Source organism: Haplochromis burtoni, unplaced genomic scaffold (genome assembly GCF_018398535.1).
Source record: "Haplochromis burtoni strain Fernald_Lab_line unplaced genomic scaffold, NCSU_Asbu1 Contig_446, whole genome shotgun sequence".
Lineage (NCBI taxonomy): Eukaryota > Metazoa > Chordata > Actinopteri > Cichliformes > Cichlidae > Haplochromis > Haplochromis burtoni.
The window spans coordinates 119,357-139,874 of record NW_024582807.1 but is presented as its reverse complement, the minus strand read 5'-3'; the positions used below and the strand labels follow the sequence as shown (position 1 = coordinate 139,874).

At 44.5% G+C, this 20,518-nt stretch overlaps 1 protein-coding gene across 5 annotated transcripts in view; it reads right to left on the bottom strand.

The window, feature by feature from the left end:
* Nucleotides 1-2,987: 2,987 nt before the first annotated feature.
* LOC102289871 (transcription factor HIVEP3) overlaps nt 2,988-20,518 on the bottom strand; it is a 38,318-nt gene continuing 20,787 nt past the window's right edge. For all 5 annotated transcript variants that reach the window (XM_042213496.1, XM_014341006.2, XM_014341007.2 and 2 more), the window contains 8 exons: nt 14,921-17,270; nt 14,296-14,582; nt 12,133-14,166; nt 11,649-11,797; nt 7,272-7,447; nt 7,013-7,114; nt 5,582-6,249; nt 2,988-5,390 (listed from right to left, as the gene is read on the bottom strand). In XM_042213496.1, the coding sequence (XP_042069430.1) occupies nt 4,731-5,390; nt 5,582-6,249; nt 7,013-7,114; nt 7,272-7,447; nt 11,649-11,797; nt 12,133-14,166; nt 14,296-14,582; nt 14,921-16,919 (6,075 nt within the window). In that variant the 5' untranslated portion in view covers nt 16,920-17,270 and the 3' untranslated portion in view covers nt 2,988-4,730. The remainder of the gene's footprint in view (nt 5,391-5,581; nt 6,250-7,012; nt 7,115-7,271; nt 7,448-11,648; nt 11,798-12,132; nt 14,167-14,295; nt 14,583-14,920; nt 17,271-20,518) is intronic.

The window sequence follows — 20,518 nt, the reverse complement described above, 5'->3', positions numbered from 1 at the left end:
GAAGTAATGAATAGCAAAATTTTGAGTATGTCAAGCTGTTATGATGAAACAATACATTTTAGCCATTGTTTTTTCCCCATTCTAATGACAGAGGAAGCATGCGAAGCTGCCAGTGACAGATGGACATGAGAGGATGACAGAATCTACTGTTTGTTTGCTATAAGAGCTGATGAAAGCTTACGCATGAACGTGCAGAACAAGCAGGAAGCAGACAGCACTTTTCCTCTGTAGGGCAGGCATGCCCGGAAAACACTTGGATATGGAAAGTATGCTGGAAAAAACACAAGACAGCGACTTAAACATAAAATAGGAAGAGGTGAACCTACAGTGGTAGCCACAGACTGACAGAAGCGAGGCTGCCATATCGCGCCAACACCAGTAGGTGGTAGGTGAAGTGTCTTGCCCAAGGACACAACGACCAGGACAGACAGAGCAGGGGATCGAACCAGCAACCTTCCGGTTACAAGACGAGCTTCCCAACCCTCTGAACCACAGTCGCCCCGATACGTAGTGCACTCTACGGCTCAGCCTCTTTTACACCAACTTGGCACAAGTCTATCAAGTGTCTAGATGTAATCTGACAGTCTTGTTTAGGGGAGGGGAACACATTTTCCTCTTACATAAAAATGTGGGGATTGTGTGATGTGGTGTGACCGCTATCACTGCTGCTTTGTGATTGGGTGAATTCTTCACATTTGTCTCCCAGAGGTTAGTAGTTCAGCTCCCTGAGAAACACAGATGTGTCCTCCTAAAGCACACCCCCGGGGATCGACGTGTCACATTAGGCAGCCCTCTGCATCACTGCATGCAAAGCAGTGGAAAAGACAGCAAGCAAGAGGAATAGCCAGAGAGTGTCTTTATATTAAACCACACCCTGATGTCTTTGCAGGCTTCTGTCCTGGAAGCTGTTTACTTTTAATTAAAAATCCACCCTCCTCAGTTGACTCCTTGATAAAACTTCCTACTATCCCAGCAGGGCTCCGTAAGGCGTTGGCATCTGCAATGTTTCGGAGGAGGAAGACGAATCTGTTGCTTCAGACTGCTTTTGATGGACTAAGTATCTAAAAATAAAAGTGCCCCACTGCTGCCTGTTTTGTAACACTTTCTGTGCAACATTTTATTCACACCAGCTCTCAGGTTTTTGGCTCCTCGTCAAAAAAACTGGCGTGTAACGGCTGAGTAATCTCTTGCTGGTTGTGTGATTAAACATTGCTGTGCAGACTAAAAGCAAGACCAAAAACACCGGATGGCCTGAGACGCGATGGGAGAGATACTGTTTATCTGAATATTGCCCTGTGTGTTGATCTTGTTTTACACTGCCCGACGCACACCGAGAGTTGCGCGTGCCAGCGTGATCAGAAGATTGTGAGGCTTGATAAAGCTGATCTTCATAATCTCAAACTAATTCTTTAGAAGTGATAAATATATGTGCTTTCATAATAAAAAAATGGGAGTAACAGAATGACACATATAGACAGTCACAGTTCTTGGAACTTATAACTTCTGGTTAAGAATTAGAAGGTGTGTCACCTGCTGACCCCAATGAAATCTAAAGCCAGTGAGACTAGGAAGCAGACTTGCTCCAGTGGTTCTGGGCTGAGGCTTAGGAGTACGCCCTGATTCTAGCATAGCAGCTTCATGGAAGAGAAATATATTTTTCATCTGAAACTGGTGACATCTAGTGGGGGTGCTGAAGCTGTACAGCTGCCTGGCTCGCTGACAGAAACATCTCGAACGCTCACAGTTTGATTGTGATTACTGTGCTTGCTGCTTTACAGGCACGAGAGCTCAAAGGATAATCTGCACGAACATATTGTGAACAAACCCTAGATCTTAACACACCTTAACACATATTGAACTGTGCAAAAGTCTTGAGCTTTCTGAAGGTTTTTTCCAGTGGTTTTCTTTGGAAGTTGGCTGCTTTTTCACTCATTTTCAGTTTTAAATATAATCTTTACCTGTTAATAGGAGACTGTCATAAAAAAAAACATGATTTGTTCCCATTTGTTTAGTTAAATCTGTGGCACATGCCATAGGTTATCTCAGCACGGTGTGCTCCATAGAAAATTGAGGAAACTTGATAAGTGCAAGGCAAACATGGGTTTCAGGTCTAAAAAACAACCTTCCGCAGATGAACAGTATCTTAAGTCATGTCATTATAAAACAGAAGAAAACTGGAGGGGATCCTAAGCGGGCCAGACCAGTGAAATTCCCCTTTCTGTCAGTATAAAAATGTTTAACTACACATTTACTCACCACATCCTCATCTAGGTTTGACTGCATTTCTAATAGATAATGGCACATGGTTTGAGCACAGATTAAAAATGCAGTTTGGGGAAGGCCAGGCAGATCCCCACGTACTAAAGAGAGGTGAATGAATGTTTATTTAAAAAAGGAGGTAGGGTAGGGCATAAAAACGAGAAGAAACGGCTAGTGGTGCAGGGGACATGCATGAGGTGTGGGCCTTCTGTCTGACACCCCTGGGCTAAAGCATCTGTGCTGAAGGTCTATGCTCTATACTTACAGAAATTACAAGCTTGCCTAAGAGCGTCCAGCATGTCTTGATGAATAAAGGTTAGATTGTAAAAGCTCTGTTTGTGCCTCATGCACTGCATGTTCCAATAAATCACTGCATCCATTTCCCATTTTCCCATCAAAATAACTTCAATTGCATTTTATTTATATAGCACCAAATGACAACAACAGTCACCTCAAGGCGCTTTTGTATTGTAAGGTAAAGACCCTACAATAGTACAAAGCTAAAATCCCAGACAATCATATGACCCCCTCTGAGTAAGCACTTTGGCAACAGTAGATATTTATCATATGATTTTAATGTTTTGTCTGCTTTTCAACTGAAGCCAATGCTGATAATGTTAAGAAATCATCAAATGTGTGAAAACAATTTGTCCTAAACTTGACAAACTGTTCTGTTCAAAATGTTCCGCTAAGGCCAAAAAGAAGAAAGTCACGACCTCAGAGTCTGGTGCATTTTTTGTTTTTATTTCTTTAATGACTAGAAATTTAGCTGTGTGAAATCCGCAGGGCACTTGATCTTCTGGTACCAGCCGACGACTCGGCGTCTTAACTTTTTGTCACCAGTTCAAGATACAAGAACATCATGAAAAAGACACACAGATGTAATAAAAAGTTTCTTTCCCCCCCCAATAACAAAAAGTTTAAAAAAAACCCCAAAAAACAAAAAACCTTGAAACAATAATAATTATCATCAAAGAATAATAAATAAGAAGCACTCTTCCCTGTACAGACATATATTCTAGTCTAAAATCTCTTGTAATAAAAATAGAACTTCAGTGCATTTCCTTTGACACATTTCTGCTGCCCCTTCAGCACGTCTGCGATACAACTCTTAGTTATCCTGGCATTAAAGCAATGGCCTTTACAAAAGAAACAATCAAGGGACAAAGTATTAACCCTCCAGAAGAACATTTTTAAAAAAGCTGATATAAAATTTCACAGCCTTCTCTTTACTATACATCTCAAAAACACAAACCTGGACATAAAAGGCACAAGTAACTACAATTTTCAGTAATACTGGACAAACAAAAATGGAATTCTTTTTGATGAACGATTTTGGTCATTTACAAATGTATTTCTATTCCTTTCACATTGACAGCCCTGTTTCCAACAAAGTCAGGACCTGGATAAAAATGTGCATAAAAACAGAGTGCAGTTAAATGTGCACGTTTTGTACCCTAATATGAGAATAGCAAAACTTTTATTACTTTATATTCTTACTGTGGTTTTTGTTATGCTAGATAAAAGAAATCAACACACAGACAGGCAACCATGACGTGAAAAACTGGTGCTATGGTTCGAATACTCAAAAACTTCTTTAAATTCTTCTGTAAATCATGGATGCTGTGTCCTGCAGGCTAAAGACATATACATCTGGCTTGTGCTAAATCAGGTTTAGGATCAGCATGTGCTGCTATGTGGATTGTCTTTTTTTAGGCATGGTGATATACATTCTGCATATGACCATGAAGGCACCGAGGCTCCATCCAGGTGCCAGCGCTGCCCGCCTCTCACTCAGACTGCTGAAAATATTTTTCTTAAGAAATGTAGAAATAAATATAGCAAAATGATCCCAAAATGTTCTGAGTATTAAAATTGTGTTTAAAGCAAAACTAAGAAAAAAAGGTGCTCTCAGAGTTATAGAACGCGGTGCCCTCCTTTCCACAACACTTGGTGTTTTAAAGGGTTGTGCTGCTGTCCCGAAGTTCTTTAAAGATGGTGCTTAACATGACTTCAACTTAAAAATGTGCATATACAATTCAAAAAATTAATGTTTCTACTTTCAACATTTGTTATATTGTCACCAATTTTCAGTTTAATGTGAGATTTAAATCATTTGCAAATCACTGTATTCTGTTTTTATTTTACCGTACATTTTACTAAGTGTCAAAGTGTACCAGCTTCCTTTGGAAACAGGGTTGTATTTACATTATTACCATATATATATGTATATATACATATACATATACACACATATATATATGCACAAACATTGTTTTCATAAAGAAAAAAAGTGCATCTTTATAACAAACCTGAATATTGCCAAAACAAACATTTAAATGAACAATAGTATTGAAAATGTATATAAAACCCAAAGCAATTACAAAAAAACAAACAAACAAACAAAACAGACTAGTGTAGCAAACAATAAAGCAAAATGGGATACACGATGCATCGAAGTGTAGACGCTGTCAAGTTCTCTGGTCTCTTGTGGCGGAGTCTCCTTTAGCTCCTCCCGCCACCATATCACTACCAGATGTTCGTTCCTCCCTCTCTGGCTGTTGTCCGATGACACTCGAGGCTACCGGGGGTGTTAGACTAGGGGGTGCTCTTGAACGGTCGTCACTGGCGCAGTGCTCAGTGGTCTCAGTAGAGGACCCGTGGGTGTGGACGGAGCTGTGAGAGCTGCCATATTGCTTTGAGTCTGTGGCCTCCAACTCTGGTTTGGAAAATGTTAGTGCTGTGCTAAGACCTTGCTGCCCTGACTGGCTGGTTCCTGCTGTCTGGTGCTCTGACCAGTGGTCTCCAGGAGTCCTAAGCCCTTGAGTCCTGGGGGTCCCGCCCCAGTATGTTTCAAACCTGGCCAGTGATGGCCCCTCCATTGGGGGTGATGTTGGGGACGTCGGGGTAGTAGCGTGGGACCTTGGTCTTGCCTGTACAATTTGGATCCCTCCTATTGGGATCATCGAATAAGGGACCTTGGCTTGCTGGGAGTGCATGGGAAGATGGCTGAAGATGTTGTCTGTTGTCTGGAGGCCAGGATAACCCTCACAAGTGGAAATGCGAAAAGCAGGTGGAAACAAGCTGGTGTCTGACCATGTTGGCCCTTCTCCTGCTGTTCTGCTTTTCTCCTGTAGGTGGAGCAAAGACTATGTTATTGCTAGCTCATGAGCCTGCTCCTCTAGTACACAAAGTCCTGTACCCTGAGAGCTTTTTGAGAGACAGTGTAGAGAAGACATATGGATTGCTTAATGTTTCTCTGGTTAAAAGTGCAGCCACATATCTGTGACTCGTCTATGAACTAATTAGAAAATAGACTTACCACTCTCATGTGACTACCTGATGTACCAGGGTTCTCCCACGGTAAGTACCCAGGGGTTCTGTGCTGCATCCCCAGGGGCGAGGGAGGCGTTGGAACCTGTGACGATCGGTAGCAGCTGGGTGAAAGGGGAAGGAGAGGAGAAAGGGGTCTGATGGGAGAAGGTCCTCGTTCGGGGGAAGGTGAGACATGTCGGCTGGGTGAGGGGAGCTCTGTCCTCGGAGAGAGGCTCTGGATGGGTGACGAATACTCCAGGCGGGGGGAGAGGCTGCGGCTGGGGGAACAGCTCTCACTGCTTGGGGAGAAGGCTCTTGGAGATGCTTTCCAGCCTCGCCGGGAGAACACTGCTCTCCTGCTCCCCGGCGAGGCGGCTCTTCTGCCGGGCCAAACTCCACGTGGGGAGGGCTCCTGACTGGTGCAGGGAATGGGACCCGGAGGCTCGGGGTCAGGAGTGCCTTGCTTAGAGTGCCTGCTGGAGCTTGAACGCCCCCCTGTTGATGGGTGGGTGTCAGACGATACAGAGGACGGTGGGTCCTCGTGGGACGTGGACTCCTCTTCCTCTTCTTCGTCATCGTCGTCGTCGTTGTCTTCGTCGTCATCTGACTCCTCCACGTCAGAAAACTGATGCTCCTCCTGTTCCTCCGAGCCGCACACACGCTCTTCACTCCCTGCTGTTTGTGCAGACACAGAAAAACACGCAGACTTTAGATATCTATTCATGCCAACACCATGGGCCCTAAAATCTCATTTACTGGATGCGCAAAGTCGTGCAATAAATCCTCACACAAAAGTCACAAAACAGCGATTTACAGGAACAAGCACAAAGCGTGAGGACAGTCAAAGCAAAGGACAAACCAAACCCGGCACCCTTCAAACGCACTTTATAAATAGACTGAGAATGAAAAGGAATTTAATTGAAAAGCGCCATGCCTCTATTCACAAACTATCTCAGCAGCCTTGTGAATGGAAAGACAGTTTAAATGGCGCATCCTTGGCTGTGATGAGTGTAGTCTGTTGGCAAGAAAGAGACAGCGAGAGAGAGGAGGGGTTGCAGAGGAAGGTTAGGGAGGAGATCGTGAAGGCTTTGAGGCTTTTTTCCAGCTTTGACGGGGAGGTGTCAGCTGTGGCAAAAGGGCTCAGCTTTGTTTCGTTATATACCAAGAACTCATCCTTAAGGACAGGTTACAGCAGCCAGACTGTTGCAACAACATCAGGATGCTGTGGCATGTTCTGTATTCTTCATTTATTTATCTTATACTTTTTCAAATTTCTTATGCAAGGCCAGAGGGAGGAGAATAGAACATCGTGTTGCATAAGCTGTCAGTGCTGAACAGCTACTATTCTTCACAGGCAGGAGTTCATCCAGCTGTGTACCAAGATTTCTCCACAGGGGGAAGGCAAGTATGTGAGATTCATCCCCACCACCTGAAGTACCTGTTTCCTCGCTCTCCGGCTCATCCAATGATGACTCAGATACACCCATTGCCTGGCATTTTTTCCCATGAGCCTTTGACTTCATGTGTTTTGTAAGGTTTCCTGGGAAGAGAAAAAAAAAAGAGAGTTTAAGACAAATGAGATGATCATTTTAGCAGCACAGCCAATAATGTGATCACTGGGCAAAAACAGCATTTTTACATTTAGGACCAAAGAGCTCATCACGTTTTAATAAACAGAACCCAAATTTTCCATTCACCTTTGGTTTTGAAGGCAAAGTTGCAGTGTTTGCAAATGTATGGACGGACATCGGTGTGCGTTTTGATGTGCTTTTTCAGCATGCTTGGCTTCTTGCAGCGGATGCCGCACTCTCCGCATATGTACTTTCCCCTGCCGCGACCTCTCACGTAAACATACTCCTCATTGGACTTATACCTATGAGAAACAGACAGGTAAGAGATCAGAGACAGCAACTTTAAGGCTGCATTTATTAGATTTTAGGTCACTTGAGGAAAACCGGAACAAGCTGTAAGCACAACATTCACATTACCCCATTTGCAAATTTATCACGGTTATGGTGAGCAGATGCAGGGCAACATAATATTTAAGTCCAGTAATACCTCCTCTTTCTGATTTTATGTCTCTGTCTCATCTCGAAAAAACATTTTCCTCTTTATCTTCTAAACTGGTGCAGTCCCTGAATGTGTCGCTTGATGTGAAAGCGACAAGACCGGTTATTTCTGTACTGAAAACAGCACCACTATAAGCATACATTCAATGAATGAGTGTGTGTGTGTTACTGCTAATAAATACTCATAAAGTGAACTTGAGACCAGAACCAACCGAGGCAGATGCAAAATAATCAAACAGGAAGTCGACTTGTTTAGATGTTTGCTTCGACAGTCACACTCTGACAGACAGAAAACACTTAAGCATGGAAGAAATGAATGAGTGAATGAGGCATATTGCATAAAGCGCTATATAAGAACCAATTCATTTACTATTTGCCATTACATAACAACTGGGGACTAAGTAATCAGTGATGAGAGCCATTTTTTCTGAAACTGTGTCCAAATGTTCAGGCATTTCTACAATATATACAAAGGTCCGCTAAGCAGGGTGTGAAAGCATAACAGAAAACAATTATTAGCAAAAATATTAGAATGAGAAGGGTTAGATTAGAATCAGCAGTTAACCTAACCCCACTAACTGCATGTCGTTGAAGTGTGGGAGTACCCGGAGTACGACTGTGGCCTCACAGCAAGAAATACCCATCTTCAAACCTTCTGCTCAGCGTTCAGTTTGTGTGTTTTTCCTTCCTGCGTGATTTTAAAAAGCTTTTTTTATTTTTATGTCAATATAATTCAGCTTTGATCGTTGTTCATTAACACTTATAAAACATAAAAACTTCAGACTGTGTATTTTTTAACCTTTTAAAGTCGATTTGGCACTTAGTTGTGATGTTTTAGCTTTGCGGTATGGGCCTTGAGATTGCAACAGGGCAACGAATGTATTCACAATGACAACCCATTCAGCACCTGAGGAAAACAAAGGTAATAGAAAACCGCAGACAAAATATGAGACCCGCTCATCCAGATAACCTCAAATTTGGCACTGCACTTACTCGTGTCCTTGTCAGTGCACCTGCCAAGTTTAAAGTGGATCTGATGAATGTTTGACGAGATAGGATGAGATAAGACAGCCAGACACACATACACATATTTCTTGATTTATCTGAGAGACAGAGCATTATGTTCGCCAGCTAGTTTTCAGTTAAACCCTGAAAACAGCTGCTAGGAGCCCAGAAGGTGATAATGAAAGCTGCAAACCCCAAAGCCCAAAATATGCACTCAAAGATACTTGGAGGATTACTGCAGAGTGCAGTCATCATTCTTTCTTCTTTCACATTGCACTGTGAGCAAATTCAGTGATAATAACAAAGATAACTGTGGAAGTTAGTGATTGCAGCACAGATACATGCACAAACACAGACACACACACAAAACTGAGAAACAAGGCTTTCTTTATGGTGCAGGTTGGGGAAGCCCCACCAAAACCCCTTCAGCACTGAGTCCCTCCACTACACCCTGGTGCAAAGAATAGCAGCTATTCTGCTCTGAACGGGTGGCCCTGCCAACAACATCAGCGGCTAAAGAGAGGGAAGGGAAGCCTGGCTATGGCCACCAACCTAAAATAGATACTACATATAAAAATCAAGCAACACATTTAGGTCTACTCTATAAAAAACATTGTTTATGCACAAACTTCATGTTTACCAAAAGGCTATTTGTAGACACGGCGTGGCACAGAGGTCTTATATCTGAATGAATTGTCCTCTATGAAAAATCCACTACTCATGGGGAAACTCACAAATCATTCTGAATTGTAAATATCCAATCTGTGCCGACTGTGTCTAATTACAGGATGTCACGACATCTACGAGACACCAGGCTGTGAATGTTCCCCGTTGTATAACAGAACCAGTAACGGCAAATCATAACAAATTGTTACACAACTGTAAAATAGCCTCAACAGTGAGAGTGTGTTGTGTTCATTCAGGAGCTGGCTACTGTTTACCTGGCATGTATTTCTTGCTACTGCTAAAAATATCCACCCACATATCCGAAAAGAAAAAAAAGTAAAGTAAGAGAACTTCACTTCAGTTATCTAGCATTAAATCAGCAGCATATCTCTCCGTACATTCAGTCAAAAATCATGTTTTAGCTTTATGAAAGCCTTGTTGGATGCTAGGAAGAATAATGCTTCTAACCAAAAGGAGCTACTAAAGATGATTAAAACATATTTAATCCTCATTTGACCAGAAAGAAACAGAATAAACTAATATTTTTGTCCTCAGTCTGTCTGAGTGGCACGGGTAAAGTGTTACAGGGTGTAATAAAACATGCATGGTTAACCATTTGCACCAGAGAAAACAATCATGTTTTTCACTGAATCAGTTCAGCTGCTGCCCACATAAACTTCCCCAGACTTTCACCACGACTAGTAAAAAGCATTTATTGTTGCCCATTTCCTGAAATCTATTATTGAGATGACAGTGTGGCACTATTAAACTCCAGAGAAGCCTGGAAGCAGATAAAATCTGGCAAGCCACTGGAACATAAACAAAGCTGCATGATACATATTCATAAAAGACTGCTTTCTAGAATGAAATGAGTGGCACACAGCTATGATTTCAAAGTCTTGACAAAAGGGAGACAGGGATAATGAGTCGGGATGAAAAGCATTCTGTTCTCTTCAAGATTGAGTAGCTGTGACCATTTGCATGCATGGTGGAAACGCAGGAGAACATCAAGGAGCGGGGATGAGAGACAGGAAGGACACAGAGGAGGCTTTGGAGGGAATGAAAACAAAATAATGTGCAGGTAAGTGAAACTGGAAGAGCTGCCAGAGAGAAATGGGCAACACCTCTGGGGTTTTTTTGTGGATGAAAGTGCACTTCCTGAAGTTCAGTGCCTTATCTACTGTTACACGGACAGCTTCTTTACACCTGACATTCATGCACCTAAGCAGGAAATGCAGGGTGTGCCAAGTGTTAACACTCTGGAAGAGAAAAACTCAAAAATAGAAAATTTACCAAAACTAAATCAAACCAAAAAGAATACCAGTATCATAGGAAATTATCCACGTAAGGCAACATTGTATACCTTCCTTTTATTCTTTTCCACTCAATTCAAATTTTAAAAAACCCACGTTTTTCAAAGTGCTGTACAGAAAACAACAGGGGAATAGATAAGAAGTACATAGATATGAGATATAGTGGGTGCTAAACATGCAGTCACAGTCAAAAAAGGCACGGGAGACACAGTGAGCAAGTAGGCAGACTCGAATGACATTACGTAAAAACAAGTTTTAAATCTAGCTTTCAAAATCTCAGTGGAGGGAGCAGATTTGACTGCACAGTTTGGGGGCAAACACAGAAAATTCCCAGACTCCTCTGAGTTTAAATCTAGACCGAGGGACGGTCATCGGCTGACTGGGGGGACCTGAAAGCTGAATAGGAGTGTAAGGAACGAGTCAAACCATGAAAGGCTTAGTGGACAAACAGGAGGAAATCATAAAATAAAGATTTAATCAGATACATTTAATGGGGAAACTTTAGCTCGGAATACTCAAACCTCGGGAATAAAGCACTTGGTGCTCGAGGAAAATCACTCAGACATTTGTGGAAAGCATTTATGTGTTACCCTGATCTGGTCTGTAGACAAATATGACAGCCTCGACTGTGACTCTGACTGCTTGCAGACTGCTTCATACTGTGCCTCCGTGTGACTTTTTATAGCCATAAAAATATTAATGAGAGTCTCACAAAGTTGGAGACAACCTTTTCCGCCCTCTCACACACACAAACCCACACATACACACACAGACGCTGCTAGCTCTCCAAATTAACACCTCTAAAACACAGACATTCGTGCCAGCAGTGAGAGGAAAAAGCTTGGCTACAGGTACAAATGAAGTCCCTCTGGACTCGTGGCCTCCCATCTGTTATTGTATTTTCTCCATGCACTCTTGTCAGCTCTCCATAGGCTGTTTTGCAGTCAGCGGGCATTGGTTTATGAAGAAGTGTAATGAGGAGCTGCCATATTTTGAAACTATAGAATTAAACAATTCTTACCCTCCTTCAAAGATGCAAACCCGAGAAGGCTCGCTCTGCTTGGAGGTGGATGGTCTCTCCACTTCTCGCATCTCTTTATTTTCTTCCTTCTTTTCAGGCTGCTGCTGTTCCTTTACTTCAGTGAGGGTGCTGGGTGGGGTGGCATGTACCTACACTCAAGACACACATGGGAAAAAAAATTCAAAACAACTTATAATAAAATGTTAAGTGCTGTTAAAGCAAGATTCAGTATAATTCCAGTTGTTTATCATTATGTTTTTCTAATGGCACAATTGGTGACCATGTTAGAAAATACTAGCATAGTATGCTACTATGCTAGTATGCTACTATGCTAGCAACCTAAAGAGATGAAGACCGCAGAGCTTTGACTTCTAAGATGTAGAAGTATTCAAGAGAAAAACAGACCGTGAAATGTTCTGATGTAAGCAAATTAAACATGGTCAACATTTAAGTGGAAATGTATGTTTATTGTGTTTATGTTTACCTCTGACACATGCGGCGTCCTGCTGTTTTCAGGGGCCACTTTGACTTCGGCTGGAGTAGGGGCCGTAGCCATGGTATAAATCTCAGAAGTGTGCTTCTGTTTAGAGCAGAGCAGAGACAGGGCGACCTTTGTGCTGATGCCTGGCAAGTTGGGGTTGTGAGCGCTGACGCTCCAGGTTGAATAAACTGAAGTGCGGGGGTCCCTCTGGGCGGATGGGTTGGGTTTAACATACTTCTGGTAGCACCAGTTGACTGAGGTTGAAGTGTGGAGGCTGGGGAACGAAGATGCGCTTGCGCCCACCTCCACAGCTGACACAGCTTCCTTTTTTTGGGTGCTCTTCTCATTTGTTTCCTTCTCTTCCACCTTTTCTTCCCTGTCATTTTTCCTTGGCTGGTCTTCTGGCTGCCCATGCACATCCACACTCGTTACTTCTAATGTATCTGATTTCTTCTTTTCCTTTTCCAGCTTTTTCCCAGTTGCCTTCCTTTCTTCTTCCTGTACTACCTTTGGTTCCACACGGCCCTCCTCCTCTTCTTCCTTATGGTGGCCCTCCTCCTCTTCCTCCTCCTCTTCCTCCTCTTTAACTCTTTTCTGGTGACGCTGGGCTTCTGTGCTGAGCTCAAGACTGGCTGCAGGGGACAGCATGCGCTTACTTCCTCCTGCCCCTAGTGGACCGTATCCATCTCCAGATCCTGAGGCCAGCTCTGATGACAGAGACAGAGGAAGAAGGCTCTTAACATCTGGAGAGGGGACTTTCAAGTAGCTCCTTTGCAGTGTCTCCCGTTCCACCTGGCCCATGATGACCATAGCCGTGCAAGAAACTGGTTCCTGTGAGCGGGTGGAAACCAGAATCTGGGAAAGTGTGGTATACATTGCACTGGCATATGTAGGTATATGAGTCTGGAGGCGTACTGGCACCACGAGAGACACTACTGGTGCAAGCTGTGCCAGGCATGTGGCGATGACCGGCCTCGGGTGGTGGTAGGAGATTGTCACAAGGGACTCCTGAGTCAGTGAAGAAGACACAGAAGAAATGGGGGGTCTGCTTTCTGTAGTTTGAGGAGAAGAAATGTGTGTGGTAAATCTTGGAGGAACGGGCAAGTACATGGCCTGGCTCGATGTATTCCTGGAAGAAAAATGGCGAGGAAAAGGGGGAGGAAGCTGATGGAGGGGTATTCCCAACCTTTCAGCCATGTGGATTTGTGCTGGATGTATCTGTACAGGCGGGGATTCTGTGTGTGACTGTAGAAATGCTCTTTGAATGATTTGGGTGGATAGTACTTCCGATATGGCTGTGGTGACCGGGAGGAGCTGGGACAAAGACCCTGGGGGAAATGCTTGATGCCCTCTGGGGTGCAAAGGAAGCACCTCCTGAGAGGATAAAGAAATTTGTGGCTGTAACAGCTGCAAAGCCTTTCCAGTGGCATCGAGGCTAAACTGGGAGCTTACTCCAGTGGAGTACAGAGGAGAAAGATTAGAGTAGGAAGGACCAGGTTGCGGACTCTCTGCTCTGGGCAGCTGACTAGTTCTGCCTCCTACTTCCTGTTCTGGTTCCCCTAATGGAGCATGCTTCACTAGAAGACACTTTCTCCTTTCCTTCCAGGAGGATGCAGACTGCTGAGGAGACAGGGATCCATAGTCAAAGGACTTACTTCTGGTCTCTGGGATCTGCTCCGTTTGTTGTGGACTAGCTGGGGCCTGCTCTGAGGCTGAGCGCCTCATCTCCTTGTGGCTTTGGTGGTGTTGGTGAGAAGCAGATGGCACCATCAACATCTGGGAACTTTGGCTACTGGGAGCTCGGGCAGCTTGCTCTGATTGTGCTACATCCTCAAAAGAAACAGAAAAGTTTGAAATGTTGCTTTCTTGACTGGGGCTGCGAGGCAAAGACATAGACTCAAAGCTGGACTCTCCAGAGGACTGGGCAGCTTCTGCCAGCCTGAGTCTTTTCTTCTTTGGTGGCAGCTTCTCTGCAGGGAGCTGGGCCAATGTCTGACTTCGTTGAGGCCAGTGGAACTCCTCTACTCTCTCTGCCTCCTAGGACAGATACATTTTTTATAAATTTAGTATTTAAGTCAATGGTAATGATGCTAACTTGGACAAATGCATTGTATGAAGACTGTAAACAAGCAAGAAAAAAAACATATTTCAAAAAGGTACATTTACCTTTGATGAGGATGCTGTCAGCGGGGGTGACACAGGTGGCATTTCAGCATCGGGCTCCACAGTAACAAGTATCTCTGGCACTTGAATATTTGGCTGGCGGATGAGGCGAGATGTAGAGGGTGATGGTTTTGGCTCAGGTTGTGTTTGCTGACTCTCTCTGAGGTCTGGATCTTGACTTTCCATAGATATACTCTCTTGCTTCTCAAAAGAGCTAGTGTGTTGGATGACAGACACACCCTTCCTGTCCTGCTGCTGCTGTTGGTTTGGTTCAGTCTGTAAGGAAACACCTAGACACAAGCAGTAGAAAATTAGCTCCCATTATAGGACATCAGTATTGTGCTTTTGAGTGATGCAACTTAGCATTTTGTGGATTCTATTCCCATCTACTGTACAGTGCTACGGGTTACATGGTAGTAGTTTTTCCCGCTTTCTGTTTAACTATGTTAAGACAGTGATGTAGTTTTAGATATTCACTGCTTTAACTTTTAGGTATATGATAATCTGCATGTCTCAGATGCTAAAATGGCATAGAAAAGGTCTTCAAGAGAATAGCTGTATCGATTATGCAACTTAACATAATGATTTTAGCTAAAAAAAACATATTTTATATGTATGAGAGACAAACCTGAGAGAGCCTGCTTCTGCTCTGGTCTGCGTGGTACTGGAATGAGGCCTCCAGAGCTGCCGGACACAGCTACAGATCCAGGACTGGGAGGATCCTCCTCCAGACTCTCCTCTTTCCTCCGCTTCCTCACAGCCATGGCTAACGCTCGAAACTTATGGTGCATCATCAGCGGGCGATCTCCACTGCACGCTTTGCTTGCATCCCTGCTCTCTTGCTCCTGCCCTGGGCAGATGCTTCTGTGGGCCTCGAAGACTTCACTCTCTTGAAAGCGGGCCCCACATGTTCCACATTCAAACACGGCGGGACTCTTTTGCTGTTGTTGTTGTTGCTGTGGCTGTCTGGGTAGTTCGGTGCCTCTTGTTGAGGAGGAGGAGGATGTGGGGGGACTGGGCTCCTCCAACATTGACTCGGCTCCCAGGGGAACCTCTATGGCAGGCTGGCGCTTGAGCATACGCTGCGCATGGCCGATCCTCATCTCTGCGACCACTGCTTGCTGCTCATCAAAAGATTGGCAGAGGCGGTAACCTCTGGGTGACATGGTGCCAGAGGCAAAGGGCTCTCCTTGGCTGGTTGATATTGGCATTGAGTGGCTTCTAAGCAGAGGCACTGCTGACTGGTCCTGCGTACCCGGTGGATCAGCGTCAGGATTATGGATGTGCCTCAAACCACTGGGGCCTGCGGCTTCTCCTTTGGGATCAAAGGCATAGGGGTCTTTGGGGGCAGTAAATTTGGGTGACTCCATGCTGCTCTTCCGTGACAGGGAGGAGCGTCGAGGCTTAACGCTGTCAATCTCACTCGTGTCTACTACTGCTTCATTGATAGTGATGAGCTTGGTAATGTGTTCTATTACTTGGGTTTTGGGTACGGCGAAGGAGATGTTCTTCTCCTCGGTTCCTGAGGATGAGGAATGTGAGGGATGAGGCTGCTGCTGGTGGGGACTCCGCTGCTGCCCTCCCAGCCTTCCATATTTCCCTAAAATAATTTCTGCGTAGGTTTTGGCACTGGAACTAGGAGGGCTAACTTGGCATATGTCAGTACTGCCTGATCCGGAGAAGTAGCCCGACTCTGTGCTGCCTTTACTGCCAGGCCCAATAGAAGAAGATGATGTGGAGAGGGAAGAGGGTGGGTCATCTGGAGAAGCCATGGGCCCACGTTTTCTCTCACTAAGCCTCAGTGCAAGTCTTTGCTTGACAGCGTGGGAGTCTTCAGGCCTCTGGCTCTCCTCTGAGCTTCTCAGGCGCTCCTTACCTCCTTTCCTATGCTGCCCCAGCATCTCTTTAGAGGATTTTCTGTGCTGGCCTGTCTCGTCCTCAGACTCAGTGCTTTCTCCCTCTGTGTGTTCCTCAGGGTCTTCTCCAGCGCCACTGCCTTCTGCACCACTCAAACTGGGCTCATCTCGACTGGATGCCAGACCCGCTTTAATACGATGGGCATGGGACTTGCGGTGTTTGTATAAGTTGCTCTTGGTCTTAAAGGAAAACCCACAGGGCGCACATGGGTAGGGTCTTTCTCCTGTATGCGATCGTATGTGTTTCTGAAGAACGCTTGGCTTGGCACATGGACGGCCACAGTAAGTGCACACATATTTCCCTGGTTTTTGTGGTTTCTTCTCCCCTTTCCTAGGTGAGCTAACCCCTTCTAGGCCCTGTTGACTGGAGTGAGTTGGAACGCCGTGAGCATGCTCACCCTGGGTGGAGGACGTAGAGGGGAGGGATAAGGTTGACGAGGAGCTTGTAGAGAAGAAGCTGCCTCCTGAGGGACCTGGGGTATCTGAACGCTGCCATGCTACTGCTTGCTGCTGCTGTAACCGAAGCAGGTCAGTGCGCTTGGGTTGGCGGTTTTGTAGGCGGCCCAAGGCTCTGTGTACAGGACGAGGATTAGAAGGCTGCTGGGGTTGCTGAGGTGGACAAGAGCCCAATGAAGATTCAGATGTCACATGCTGCTGCGCTTGCCTTCCAGAGCGCTCCCCATCAGCCGGATGGCTGGGCTCAGCCTCCATAGAGTGGGGAGGAGACCTCACAGACTCGTAACGAAAGGCTCTCGGAGCCTCATTGGTCTAACCGCATGGCAGCAGAGAGGTCAGAGGCATAGGAACATTGACAGACTAAGTTGTAAATCAAAATGGAGCACCTTTTTCAGAGTGGGCCAAAAGTTATGCAAGAGGACAAAATGAGGCATCATTAAAAGGTGCCCTGGAGCCGCATGGATGCAGGTAAACATGGATCATTTCTCCGTTCAAAGCAGCTCTGCTTCTATCTAGCCTCAGCCATTTTAAAAGTCCTCCCAAGGTCTTTTTTGCATCTTCTTTGTTCGTTGGCAAGACTGTTAGTTGTTCGTCTTTTAAATGGGTCTAGAGAAACAGAAAAAGCAAAGGAAGCAATGAAAGCACTGAATGAGAAAAAGGAAAATTAATCAATCATCAAGCAGATTTCTTTCAAAAAAGGTCCATGTGAAAGTACTGTAAACATAACATTTCCCTTCTTCACTTTCCAGCAAAGTTCCTCTAAATAAAACCAACAAAACAAGACAAAGTAGCAATTAAGGTCCTGCTGTTTTGACTGCAGTCAAAAGTAAGAAATCAACAGATCATATTTAGAAACAGAAAACACAGTGGGCCCTGTGAGGAAGACTTAGTGTGCTTTTAAAAACCAAAAGAGTTGCACCGATAAAGGGGAAGGTCAAAATCATTAGTGTCTTATTAGCAAATGTCATATTAAAATATACTTCCACATATCATATTATGAGAAATTGGGCTACCTTTCTTGCTACTGAATGGGGTCAGTGTTGTCATGACGACACTGACAAGGTAAGTGCATCAATAAGTTATTGCTCTCATCTGTCCTCACTTAAACTCTTATTAAGATAGTGGGTACTGCAAATCTATATTAAAATGCAAGGTCAAGCTGTTCTACACGGGAAACTGAGCACGTGCTCATTTGATGTATGCACACAACCCCAAGGTGTGTGCACAGCTCTTGATTTCCTTAGACTGTGACAAATTAGAAATTAAGACTTCTACTCCAAACAGTGGAATCACAATCATATCTAACTGACGGCCTGCTTACTGGGCAGGAGTCTGAGGAGCCCGGGGCCAGAAAGTCAACATCCAAACTACAGGCACCAGAAAAGGAGACCGCAGTGTCAGGGCAAGGAGTCAAAACAAATGTTCGAAATATAGTCCATGCATATCTGATCTGGCACCGAAGCTCAAGGGTGTAAATGAAGGGGGTTGTTTTCTAGTGGAGAAGAAGAACTTGACAGCAGCTGGGTGTCAGCGTTAGCCTCTCGCACTACACTGCCACCAGGGTGCAGTGTTTATGAGTAGTGTCTTCGCACAGAGTCTACAGTGACACGGTCCTGTAAGACCTTTCATCTGCTCTTTCACACTTACACTTTCACACTTACACTACTAAAAAGCTGTGTTTGTGAGGAGCCAAGTATAGCTCATCAGAGAGTCAGAGATGAGGCTATGATGAAATTTCATATTTTATCAAGATGTATGTACTGCAATATTTCCCCACTTACTGCCAAGCCTGCACTCCATCTCAACTCAAGACACGGGATTCTTGTACCAAAGCCAATCAAAACACACTGTGGGAATGGATTGGGTCAATCATAACATTATTGCTGAGCAGCCGTGCCCAACTGCTTACAGTCCCAGCACAGTCACGTCCAGAGTATCAGTCACCATCTAAGACGCTGATAGTGCTTACAGCTCCCTGTGTCGGAATCTGCGCTTCAGTGCTCATTGAAGGAGAACACCACGTGTGCTCACTTCACAGCTGCAGACCTCTGCAACAGTGCAGACAGCATGCACCTAATGCGCCGCACAGATACCGACTGAAAGGGGGTGAAAATGTACCTATTTCCTATTATACATGCATATAAAGTACTAGGAAGGAGAGAGCTGAGGAATGAGGAAGAGAGAAAAGACTGAATCAGTGATCCAGTGGCTGAATAAACAGACCCTGCAGAAGACTGCGGCTTAAGGTGCAAGGGGTGGCAAGGCAGCAATGACAGTTCTTTATAACGAGCTACGCTTTTACTCTCTCCATATGTCTAGAAAAACACAGCACAGTCAGCCTTCATTAGAGCCAGTTTAAAGTGGAATAAAAAGAAAGTGAATCACTCTTCCTCCTGGAAAAAAGCTCGCCAGATTCTCAGCTCCATTTCCACGTTTCCACACATCTGCTAAGGGCCCATCATCTATCTGTACAGTGTGTGTTTCTCTAAGCACACTAGTGCTTTGATTACAGCAGACTTTCACCATCAACACTCAGCAATTACACGACATAACAAACCAAAACAGCATTAAAATTCTCCATCTTCACTTTTCTGGCTTCCATATTCTCAGTTTTACGCGAGGACTTTGTCTAGGGTTCAGCAATAGCTTTTCTGTGTTAAGTCATGGGGACACATTACTCCCCAGGCCCAAATTAAGATGAGTTAGATTGTGAGGAAATGAAGAGTTGACAGACTGAAGGGTAAATACCGACACGCTTAAGAAAAGAAAAATGACAAACAAATATAGTGGGTTAAAGAAAAGAGAGAAAGAAAAGGACAAGGAAAAATGTAGCCAGACAGACAGTTAAAAAGAAAGTGTGTAGAAGGACGATTCTGTGCACTGAGCATGAGAAAAGCAGACAAATAGCCTTCCTTAACCCTGCCGTAATAAATGTCTCTCTTCATGTAGTCGGCTATCAGGGTGTAATTTTAATGATCCCAAGCATAGCTGTTGATGCAGCCCTTAAACAGGGCAATTAGAAGGCTTTAAGGTTGGGAAGAGCACTGCTTACATTATTCATGGCAGTCTAGACTGCCAGGTTTGAATGGAGAAGCACACAGTTAAGGCCTTCCCAGGAAGACGAGGAAAAGGAATGCAAAAGTCTAGGCGACATTAAACCCTAACACACACACACACACACACACACACAGACGCACAGACTCTTCCACTTACAGAGTACATACAGTGAACAGCACTAGCCTCTCACAGCAATGCCTTATAATACTTAGTAGCCCCAAATCCACTCTGACAGATCTGACCGACCAATCAGCCGCAGCGCCCCGAGGTGACCTACCCCCGTCAACCGATCCTCCTGTAGTTTGATGAGGGGTTTTCCTTCCTCATGATCCTAATACATACACTAGTGTACTTAACAAAAAAAAAGATCACATTAAGACCTTGTATCATACTGATGAGGGTGAAGCAAGGCCGATCTTTGCTCTATTTCTAGATTGAGGTGCGAGCAGGAAGTTGCCAGCGCAGCTGTCATACAGTGTTATATTCTTTTTATCGGTGATGTCAGATCAAACCCCACCCCCCGAAAAAAAAAAAGATTTCATCTGTCCTGAACCATTGTAGCAGCCTTATGGTGCATTCGGAGATTTGTGGCATGAACTAGTTTTTTATATCTGCTCCAAAAATGCGATAACCAACCAGCTCAAAAAGACGAGAGGGCAGAATGAGTGAGCAACGAGTGCAGAGTGTGTGCGTGCGCGTGTGTGTACGTGCAAAAGGGGCTTTGTCAGCAGAAACAGACGTTACTGCAGGTACCCAAGGGAGCCCTGACACACGGAAGAGCTCACACTCCATCTCTT